Raw genomic sequence first — 11832 nt, forward strand, 5'->3', positions numbered from 1 at the left:
GTTTTGTTTTTGCTGTGCCAATTTCCTTACTGCAAGTTCTTCAAAATACCACAGCGCAATTCTTCAGTGCCAGCAACTCTTGAGTTATAAGGGTGTACGTTAGGAACCGCTGAGTACTGGGAACAGCTAGCTTGGGTACTGGAAGCCAACTTTCCTGCCGCAAGCTAGAGCGCCACAAGAACCAATTTTACCCTGTTCCTCGGAGGAGAGTGTGATCACCTGTGCAAACGGTAGCTGAGATGCTGTGGTGATAGGTTAGAATGAGCTTTTTAATTCTCCTCCTTCTTCTTCTACCTTCCCTGCAGTGAAATGGAGTTAGGTTTGTGCTGGTGAGAAATAAGATAACCTTTGTCCCAAAGTCTTGGTAGTTTCATTACACAGTGGTTATAGTAATTACATGTGTGTGGCAGAAAAAGTGAGGTGTGAGATTTACATTTTCTTTGCGTCATTTCTTCAGTTCTCAGTCCCATCCCAGCCATCGTTGACTTGGGCAATTTTTTTTATTTTTAAATAGAGTGAAGTTGGTTTTTAGTTATCCTTTGGTTTCTGTTATTCTCAAAATCCCCAGAATATCCCTCAACAGGAGCAGATAACTTGCATTCCTCAAGACTTCTACCGAGGGCTGGACTCAAACCAAGGGTGGTTTGGCATGGGAAATACTCTGTGGCTTTTACATGTCCCACAAAGCTGTCCGTTTGCAGGCTAGAAAGTGTTGAACAGATTCACTGCTGGGTGTAAGTCCATTTACATTAACTTGGTAGAGTTGCCTGTTTCAGCAAAGGATCTGACTCTGGAAGTTATCTCTTGGCAGCTTCTTGAATTTGAAAATTTGAATGGGAATTCTTTTTTTTTTTTTTTTGAGAAATGTCTTCATTTCTAAAATAACTTGGTGAGAAAAAGAGAAAGTCCAGCAAAGTGGCAGAAGTGAAATATGAGCACTATATGAGAAATGCTCAATTACTACAGACTTTTTCTTTTTAATATCTTTTCCAGGTAGTTCTTCCCAACATAAACATGACTTCCATGCAAGCAGTTTTGGATTACCTGTATACCAAACAATTGTCCTCCAGTCAGGAACTGGACACGCTTGAGTTAATTGCATTGGCAAATAGGTTTTGCCTTCCTCACCTGGTTGCACTAGCAGGTAAGGATTTGTGGCCTTATCCAATGCATGTCTTCTGCAATGGCTGAAACATGTCTTAATGGTCTTGAGCATAGGGTTTTTTACATGTCAAGGAAAATAAATGTTTTCCTTCTGCAAGGCAAATTGTAATACAAGTTGATATTTTCACTTGAAAAAATGTATTTGCCTTTCTCTTGCCTTTCTTAGTCTTGGGCTAAACCAGCTCAGCACATTGAAGTGTTCTGTGCTTTAAAAACAGAAAGAATACATCTTCTCTTTAGCATTGTCTGTGGTTTGTAATGTCCATTCTGTTACTAATTTACCTCAAAACAGGATGGATCCCAGGCTTTCCATTATATAATGAATGAAGTGATCCATTATACATTTCTGTTCAGAGAGAGTAATTGAGCCAATTCAAAACTGATCTGATTTTCTGTTTGTAGAAATGTTGTGTGGATCTCTGTTCACTGCCCAGACAAGAATTGGTATATACATGGGGATTCGACCCTCATCTCAGGAAGAAAAATTGTTTTGAGGAGATGGCCAAGGCCAAAACACAGTTGACACAGAGACACAGACAAAGCAAAGTTGCACATAATCATGGGACAAAATTCAGGCAAATTTTAATCACATAGCAAATCCTAGCTCTCCTTCAGTAGTGCATCAGGACTATGTAGCTTATCTTCACTGGTTCTGGCAGACCAAGTCTTTTATTGCCTGATTTTATAACCATGTTTTGGGAGCCTTATATGATTGTTCTTTTCAGTAGCTGCAGCATAAACATACATTTACTATTACGAATATTTCACTTCATTTATTTTTGATGAAATATTTTTGAATCCAAAGGCTACTGCCAACAGGTGGACCCAGCAGGATCAAGTCAGCTGGCAACTTTTCCCAGCAACCACTCCAACCCCTAAGATGTTTATACTTCTAGGAAGGGGTTAAGGAAACTCTTGAACATGCAGGAAGTGACTTTTGTGGGGAGCTGATCAGAGCCTTCATCAGGGATTCCTAGGAACAACTGAGCTGAAAGGGCCTGAAGCAAACTTTTCTATTTCAGTGTCATACGCATACTCGTTAATAAATCCCCAACACAGTGGCAAGTGCACTGTTGCCTAAAAACTTGTCTATTGATTTTGTATTATCCAAAGGAGACAAGTGGTCCATATCTGTAATTTGTAGTGAATATTACAGCCATCCATTCTGCCAGAAAGAGACTGGTGGTTGCCAGACTTTGTCCTTCTGTGAGTGGTTATTAATTGCAGGCTTGCTTTCTCTAAGACAGAGATAGGAATTGTGTGTAAATTGTCCAGAATGAGGCAAGGGAGCAGAGCCTCATCTCAGCTGTTCCAGCTCCATTGGAGTAAGACAGTTTGTGCCAGTGATGGAGAATCTCGAACCATAACTATAAAGGCCAGAATTTGACTTCCTCTGCTTTCCCCCAATCTGAAGTTGCTCAGACTATCTGGGTGAATCTGCACCAGAGGGAGGGAGAACGTAGCTTCTTTGGTGCCTTGTTCATTGAATGCATATTACTGGTAGATGGTCTGACCTTGACATGTGACTATTTCCCATGCGAGTGATTAGTTTTCTCCTCTAACAGAACAGCACGCAGTACAAGAGCTAACAAAAGCCTCCATGAGCGGCATTGCAATAGATGGAGAAGTATTATCCTATTTGGAATTGGCCCAGGTCAGTGTGGACTGTTTTTTAAAGATATTCTGGCCATCTGCATTTCTTTTTCAGTGCTTTAATGGTTTTGAGCATTGCATCTAAGTGGCTTGAAGTCTTCTGTTCTGACAGTGACTGACAATAAAACTTAGTTGTTTTATCTTCTTTTGCAAAGGAGATTCACCTTGTCTACATTAGGTGAAAGATAAAAACCTCTGTCTAAAGAAGCTAGGGGAGAGGGGTTGTCTTTCAACTACGTATTTTAATTTGTCTTGATTGTGGCTCTTCCAAGCTCTAAATTCTCATGGCTATGTTTTAAAATGAAATATAATGTAAGAAACCTTTTCAGCTTTGTAATGGTAACTGATTCTTGGGTTCTTCTCCATTAAATTCTTGTAGATATTCTTAGACCTGTATTGCAAGGGCAAAATTTTTGATATTCTTAGACTTAGAGCCAGTCCTCTGATAGTTAGAGCGAGTGTAAATCCTACTACTTTATGATCAAAGACATTGTCTCAAACATCTGCTGGAGTCCCAGAAACCATGAAAAGAGGGAGCTCACAGTTAAACTGCACATCTCTCTTTTTTTCCCCCCCCCCCCCAAAAGGAGTGCTACAGCAGTCTCCCAAGTACAGCAGTACAAGACAAAATATTTTATAAATTGAATTATTCTTGATTTCACACTAATGAAGAAGCTGGCTCCAGCTTGTCTTGAAGTCTAGAGTTTAAGCAACACTGAAATACAGCACAAGTGGCCACCATGCAAGATTTCCTTCAGCTACTTTCAAGTGCCTCTCTGTGCAATACCTATAATGCTGTTATAAAAGCAGGACTGAACCTCTTCCAAGAAAAGGCAGCTCGTTTTACTTAATTTTGAATTTATAAAGGGTTTTTTCTTTGGTTGGAGACAGAAGTAACATGTTCAAATTCTGTTAGGATATCCTCTGTGTTCTGTACGTACTACAGAATGACATGTTTATAACCTGAGAAGATCACAGCAGACAATCAGAATGCCAAAACAGATACACGTGCTCTACAAATCTGACTTACATTATAGCTGTGTTTCCTTACGACCATCAGAAACTTGCAGAAGGTCTTGTATTGAGCTTTCAGCAATACTTTAATTCTGTCAGTGAGCGTAGTCTTCCAGAGAGGTACTTCAGAGTAGGGTTTGTAGTAACTGAGAGGGTGTATAACCACTACAAACATATCAGAAAATTCAGGTCCCACCCGCCTCAGGTTCAGGTCTTGTGTGGGACTGAATGCAGTTTGCCAGATGCTGTGCACACTAGGCACCTATTCTTGAGCCTTTTGGGCCACTGGATGCGCTGACAGACTTGTGCAAAAAGGAGACTAACAAGGTCTAGGGCATCCAGAGGCCACTTCTGAGCTTCAGAAGCTCCTCTGTGTGCTTGGGAGAACACTGCCAGACAGAATCCCTTAGGGACTGCTCTAGCTTTAAATTGGGGCTGCAAAATGGGTAACTTCAGGAAATGGAATAAGCTACTTGTTTTTCTTTGCAGTTCCACAATGCTAACCAGCTGGCAGCTTGGTGCTTGCACTACATCTGCACCAATTACAACAGCGTTTGCTCCAAATTCCGCAAGGAAATCAAAGCTAAATCTTCAGGTATGGGCAACTTTGCTCCCCAGTTTTTGTAAGATTTCCACTTCTTTCTCCCCAGCCAGTTCATTGAGCACGAACACCAAGATGAGCTCAGGCTGCTGCGTGACTGAACCTCTGCTCTTCCTGTCCTGTGTAGCATTCTTCCAATCTGTAAAGAAAAGCCCAAGTCATTAGCCTGATTCCTGGGCAAGCATTATGTTCTCTACCTGTTTCAGTGATGATAAAAGCAACAGAGCTGTTTTCAGGCTCTGTACTGAAAAACACACTCTGTCAAGGGCTTGCTTTTTGTATCCTTCTGTGGTGGCCTGAGGCTTCTTGGATACTGCTGCTTTCAAAGTCTTTCCGCTGCTCGAGTAAGGTGGAGCAGGAAACCGGAGGAATCCCCGAGAAGCGAACTGAGCCAGGGACAGGATAAATGATTAGCTGTGGTGGAGAAAGATCTTGCATAGCTTTCTGTAGACAATCAAGATAGTTCTGGGATTTATGTATCTTACTGGTTTGTTTGGGGGCTTTTGCTTGTTTCTTTTTAATCAGATAATCAAGAATACTTCGAGAGGCATCGCTGGCCACCTGTGTGGTACTTAAAGGAAGAAGATCACTACCAGCGAGTTAAAAAAGAAAGAGAAAAGGAAGACATTGCACTGAATAAACACCATTCGAAGCGGAAGTGGTGCTTCTGGAATTCCTCTGCTGTAGTTGCCTGAGCAAAGCAAACAGGTGGAAATCTGTAGCCAGCCTCAGAAATTAGTCTTATTGTTAGAAATAAGATGTAGTTCAGGTTTTCAGGCACTTAGTTCCACATGTGTGCATTTATTATTGCTATGGTCAAAAGCACAAGCTCGCTTAAAGTGAGCCTGGAACAGCTCCTTGAAGTCATATGTGTATATTTTTGGCTAGTAAGCAGATAAATGTCTACCATTATTACATTTCTTTTTATACAAAAAAAATCTAGCATTAATGTTTCAAACTCCAATTGGGAAATATTTTTATACTGTCTGGTGTATTTTGTTTAAATAAAATTCTGGATTTCATTTTATTTTACAGACCACAAAATAACCATGTAGCAGCTTTGTAATTAGATTTTAACTATTTTTCCTATGCGAGTACGATGAAATAGAGAATCCTCAGTCACAAGAGACCACCCTTTAGAATATCCCATAAAAAGTCATCTTAGGAAAAAATCTAGTTGCCTAGTATAAGTTTTTTTTTTTTTTTAAACTAAGTACTGTGAACTCATAATAGAATTAGATGGTTATTTCTCCTTTCTAAAGTAAAGGGTAATAATAAGATCCAATAACTGCAAGATACAGAGTGCTTGATCTTTGTTCACCTGGATAATAGGCAATATAATTACCTGTTCAACTGCAGGCAAATGTATTTCTAATATTTGCCATCTAAGTGCAAATAATTACGACTATGTGGGCCATGTGAAATCTAGTGATTCTAAGTATTCAGAGGTCTTAAATGTCTAGATTAAAGAGGATAATTCTAAAATCATTTAGAAGGGCTTATTAATTTATATCCTTATACAGGTATGGACCTGAATATAAAAAGCAGTTACACTGCCTGTATTTGAATTACTGCATGGCAGTTACCTTGTTCTGTTGGGATCTTAACCATGCAGCCGTTCCTCATGCAGAATTCCTTTGTGCTTCACTGGAAGCAAATGAAAGGGCTGCAAAATCAGGTAGGATCTATTTAGTGTTGTAGCTTTTTGTAAATGGAGAAGGATCTTCACATACCAGATCCCTTCAGTTTGATCCAAATTGTTTTGTAGCTTCTCCCAGATAGATGTTAGATTATGTTTAAGCGGATTGTGTATTCGCTCTGGAAGATATTCCCAGCTGGGGCGAACTGTGGGGGGTAAAGGAAGAGTTCTGCATAAGTGGTGCAAGAAAAAAAAGCCTCCAGTGTTTTCCAGTATTGTGTGTGTTTATGACTTTTTATCAACCATTGCTCTAACGTTGCAGTGTTACAATAGAATACATAAGGATGAGAGAGTTTTTAAAAGACCAAAAAGGAAATAAATATACTGTAGAACATACACATGCAATCCTGTACAGTGTCTCAGGCACAATTCTTTAACAAAAGGTAGTGTTGTGTATTAGGTTTGTTAATACTGTTTTGTGCTGGCAGCTCAGCACACCAATGTGAACAGCAGTTTGTTTGTGTTTGCTTTCTCTCCTGTATTCAAAGGCAAGGCAGTACAGTCAAACCCCAGTACTGTAGGTCAGGCACAGGTCCCTGTAAGGCTGAAAGCCATATAAACCTCTACATATTTGAGTTCTGAACAGAGCTAATTCTTGGCAGGTGCTACCACAGGGTGGTAGAAGTTGCCCAGCATGGGAAGAGAAATGCTGCTCTACAGCTTTCTGTAAGGAAAGCTAGTGGAAGATTCCTTCCTCTATAAGACTAATCACCACATGGTGATAAAGAAGGGCTATAAACAATGGTTGCAAATACAGTCTCCTTAATTCTGGGTCAGTGATAATGCAAATTGCGGAGGGGAAGAAAGAATGAGAGAAGGCATGTCAAGACTAAGATGGAATTAATATCTGTTGTCATAAAACGTTTAACAGTCACATTTTAAATAAGTATTGCTACTAGGTTTTACACAACCAAAGCTACTGTATGATTGTAATCTTGCCAAACTGTAAAGGATATATAAATGAAACTGAGGTATATGCAATAATATCCAGTTGTACTAGTTATCAGCTACTATAACCAAGTGGCTGGTTCATTTGGTTAATGCTGTCTATGGCCTTTAATCTTGGTGGTTATTTTGTGTTTTTTATTTTGGGAAAAAAAAAAGTCAATAAAACTGTTTAGTTACAAAGTGTCTCCCAGTTCTTTGAAGAAGCTCCCTACATTCTGCATTAGTAACCTCCCTTTCTAGTGCTGTTTCTCAGCAGTTTATGGTATCATCCATTGAATTTACTGAACTCAAATGCATGGCTTATTAGGATTTGTGCTTGGGAACATCACAAGAAAATTCTATAGTGTTTGTATATGATTGGGATGGGAAAAGGTGGGCACTTGTCACTTACCATTGAACTGCATAGAAAAAAATCTTGTCACTTTTCCCCATGGTTTCTAATATTTAATTACCATGATATTACCCACAGGACATGAAACTAATTAATCATGACAGACATGGGGAGGAAAAATGCAAGTAAACAGCATGAATTCTGCTAGTTTTTCAGTATGCTCTAAACTTTCTGCAGATAGTGTTTTTCTTGCTTTCCCACTGCCATAGTTGTGTCAACCATTATACAGAATTCCTGTTTACCTATTAGTGGATTTGCAACAACTACATCCCTGAATGTAGGTTGTTAAATTGACAAAGCTAGAAAGTTAGTGGAAGATGTAGTGGAAAGAATGCCTTGTTTGTGATTTTTTCTTTTTTTACAGCTCTTAGGCAATGCCAAGGACATCGAAAGCGAGCGTGTTCAGCACACAATGTACTTTTTTCTAAAGTGCTAATTTATGAGCATGTTACGTATCTCACTGATTTATTTTTGGAAGCAAGATTTTATTCCATTGAATTTGCAATTAGAAGTGAAGTAATGGGCTCAGTGCAAAAAGTGGAGACAAAAAATGTCTCTCCATCTGATTGTGATAAAAACAGCAGTGTACAAGGAGCAAAACAGAAGTTTTACTCTTTGGGGAAATCTTCTTTAAATATTATGACCATTTAGAGAAACTTGCTTGTCCTTTATTTTCTTTTTCTGGGGAGTCTCACCCAGCTTATTTCTTAAAAACAGGATTTTCCTAGTTGTTCTTTAAGACAGAAGTACTTCTGAGAGCAAGTCCATCTCAGAAAAACTGCATCCCACAACTTTTTTTTCTCCCCACTCACAAATAGCAGGCCAAAGCCACTGAAATCACTAGCAATTCTGCTGCTTTCTCAGTGGTAGCAGAAATAGAAGTGTTTGTGAGCAAGACAGAGGATCACCCTGACTTCAGCCACAACTCACTAATTGCATTCACTGGAGGCCTACTCATCATGGTCTCGTAGTCAGTCTTTTAGTCACATCATGCCTAAAGGTACGTAAAGTAAAGCTAGACAGTATTAAATACATGTATACATTAAAAAGGGTTACGTAATAGAAGAGAGTAATCTGGACATCCCTTCTGAGCACTGAAAACATGATTGTACCAGAGAAGGTAAGAGAAGGAGAGCACTGCACTTTATCACCTTGATTCTTCAGCAACTTACCCACAGATATCTCTCAAGCACAGAACTATTATTCCTAGAAATGTTTGACTTATAAAATGAGGGTTTTTTCCATGTTTCAGTAACAGGCCCTGGGAAACCAGCAGAAGGCATCTTGGAAATCCCACTCAGAGGGCCAAATCTTCCTTCTCCTATAACAAAGGTAGAGGTAAAGATATAATATACTAAGTTAGATTTATTTTGGTGCTTAAGCTCAAGGTTGATAATATATTTCAGGTTTTTATTGGGCTGTAATTTTTAACGGACCAGAAGTGATTTGCAGACTTTGTCAGATAAACCACAGCTTTTGTCCTTATTCTCTCTCCTTTTCTAGATCAGTCCTCATATTTCTGTTACTGGATAGGCCAGCATTTATTTCCTTTCTGTCAGAGTCTAAGGTAGGTACCATTCAGTGAAGTGTATGCTTAAGGTGACTGCCTGCCACACCTCAATCCTCTTAGTCCATTAAAATGATTTAGCAGCATTTGCATGAGTCCATTTGTCCTGAAGGCAAAATTCCTGTTAAAAGGGATGAGACCCCCTGCCACTGCTGCCACCACCACCACTGCCTTTGGGCTTTGAGGTGCCAGCTAATGAATTGAAGCGTTATCGCTTGCCTGTGTTCCAGATCTGCTAATAGAAGTTTGTTGCGTGTACCACATGCAGGATAAGACCATCCATTAGCAGCAGTAATCTCCATCCTGCAGGTGCTACGATAGGATAATTCATTGTCATCTAACCTATGCCTTTGCTTTCAGCTAAGAGCATATAACTCATGTCACAGGATCACTTTGTGCTAGGAGGCACAATAGCGATACTATTGTATATTTATATATGCAAACTAAATCCCTCACTGCTGCTTACGTAGAAATCTTAATTTCTGGTAGAAGTCTGAAAAGCTTTTGGATCAAGGCTGCAGGAGGCTAAGAAGAAAATTTGAACATCAGAAGATGCAAGAATGTTTACGCTAATGTATCTCAACTCCGGAGGAAGTCAAACTGAGACGATTAAGCTGTGATTCAGAGAGAGAGGTTAGCATGGAAGAACAGAAATGTTACAGTTCCTTTATAATTGTTCAGCTTTACTGTTTCATTTGTAAGAAGGCTGTATAGATAGAACACCCCCCGTGCAGTTCTGCAGCAGGTGCCTTGGAGCAGCAGATGTGCCCAGGTGCAGGTCCTGCCTGCCCTCACCCACTGGGTACAGCGCAAACGTGATATTGTGTTGCTGATTCATCTCCCATCCTTTCCCAAACAGCATCGACACCCCCAGAATCTACGCTTCCGCCTGCAGAGGAGTCCAGTACCACCTGCTGAAGGCAGTATATCTAGTTTTGTCCCATGTTGAAGGGTATTCCAGAGCAGCAAGGACCTTGCCTGACATATGAAGGATCTCATACCAGTCTCCTTTGCTGGGACAGCACAAAGTGAAAGAAAGAACCTCTGTGACAGACAGCAATGAGCCTGTTTAGGGATTTCAAGGTGGGGAAAAAAAACAACAGCTTTCAAAAAGCACCCAGGAAGTCAGAGACCTAGCTGCAGAACATGCAAGTGACCACCATCTGCATGACAGGATGGATGGCAGCATTTCAGGTATCATTTAAAAATGCAAAATGGGGAGGGAGGGGGAAGGTTCCCTGTAGATATCAGGGAACACTTTATTTTACAGCTTTAAAAAAGCAGCCCTCACCATTAGATAAAATCAGCGATCTGGGCCCATTGCTGTCTTCCCCACTGGTCAGAGTAGCCACGCTGGAGAATTGTTTCCTCCCTCCCTTCCCCCATGCATTCCCCTTCTGAAGTTTTAGCTAAGCAACCAACTGACACTTCACAAGAAGAAATTTCTTAAGAAATGTTCTTGCCTGTAACATTAAAAAGGGGGTATTCTTTATTCCCTGTGGGTTTTTTTTTTTCTTTAAGTTATGGCTATAGAATAAGAATTACATGGCATTCCAGGTATTACTGCTGAGTGGTCACATTATCCTCATAGGTTAAAAAATTTCTATCAGTGGTTCAAAGGTATGTGATTAAATCTGCATCTTAGACATAAGCTAGCTGTTCTGATGGGACGTTCAGTTGTGATCCCCTCACTGTCACTAGTATAGCCATTCAGTTGTGCTACATGTGTTACAAAGATTGTTCCTTAGATTTCTCTCCTGGGTCTTCAATTAGGCTTACGGCCTGCTTGCAAAGCAGTGTTGATCCCTGTGCTGATTATTATCTACATGTTCAATTTTAGAGTGCCTGGAGTTAGTTTTTAAGAAAATTAACAGATCTCATCATGTCATAAAAGTCTGTTAGATGACAGCTCCTTTTCTCACAGGCAGTGTAAAGAGAAGGATTTTTTAAGGAATCTACCCTGGGGACTAGAGAGCTCTGCAAATCCTCCCCAGGCAGAGTGAGGGGGAAGAGCTGGGTTGTCTTGCAAGGGTGTGAGCTAGCATCACTAGTCCTCTGGTCCATAAGCCTTCATACAGTGCTCTGTCAAACAATTTCTTTTGCTGTTCATCTTTGGAGAGCAAGATTTGCCTCCATTTTGCAGCTGCCAGACACTGCCAGCGGCACCCAGAGCTTTCCCCAGCTCCCTCAGACTCATCCATCAGGTGGCTGAGGCAGGTCCTCGCAGCTTTGGTCCCCCTTCGTTTTGGCTGGCCAAGTGCAGTGAAGTTAGACTGTGCTGAAGCAATTTCTGCCTGCCAGGGAGATGCGCTTTGTGCAGCAGGCCAGTGTGATCAGTGGAGGACTGCACTTCCCACAGCTGCATCTCCTTTTCTTTCTCAGGTTACTAATGATAGAAAATGAATAGCAGTGGTAATGAGCTGTAGAGACTGATGCCTGTGCTTAACGCTGTCTTTATTTGCTCAAGGTTTTTTGTTTGCTTGCTTTAATCACAGCAAGTTTTGTTTGCTAGAAACTAATTTGTTAAGAAAATAAGAGGAGTAAGAAATGAAAATGAATGCATCAAAAGCTAATTGGATAATTAAAGACTTGCCTTCCTTTCTTCTTAGGTCTCTCAGCTATGCCTCAAGGTTAGGAGGGGACTGAAGGTCAGTACAGGGGTTGCTGGGCAGACTCTTTTCCAAACTGTTAGTAGGACTGATTGCTCTCTTGATAGCAAACCAAAGGGACAGGGCTGCTGGGGCAGGGCTGCTACAAGTTTGTTGGATGCCATAAAGTGATTCACCTTCAATCTT

General features: G+C 40.5%; 1 protein-coding gene across 2 annotated transcripts in view; it reads left to right on the plus strand.

Moving 5' to 3' along the window:
- The window catches only part of RHOBTB1 (Rho related BTB domain containing 1), a 55810-nt gene extending 49601 nt beyond the window's left edge, over positions 1–6209 (plus strand). For both annotated transcript variants that reach the window (XM_067299778.1, XM_013945665.2), the window contains 4 exons: positions 994–1144; positions 2730–2818; positions 4321–4426; positions 4958–6209. In XM_067299778.1, coding sequence (XP_067155879.1) covers positions 994–1144; positions 2730–2818; positions 4321–4426; positions 4958–5127 — 516 coding nt within the window. In that variant the 3' untranslated portion in view covers positions 5128–6209. The remainder of the gene's footprint in view (positions 1–993; positions 1145–2729; positions 2819–4320; positions 4427–4957) is intronic.
- The last annotated feature ends 5623 nt before the right edge of the window (positions 6210–11832 follow it).

Source organism: Apteryx mantelli, chromosome 7 (genome assembly GCF_036417845.1).
Source record: "Apteryx mantelli isolate bAptMan1 chromosome 7, bAptMan1.hap1, whole genome shotgun sequence".
Taxonomy (NCBI): domain Eukaryota; kingdom Metazoa; phylum Chordata; class Aves; order Apterygiformes; family Apterygidae; genus Apteryx; species Apteryx mantelli.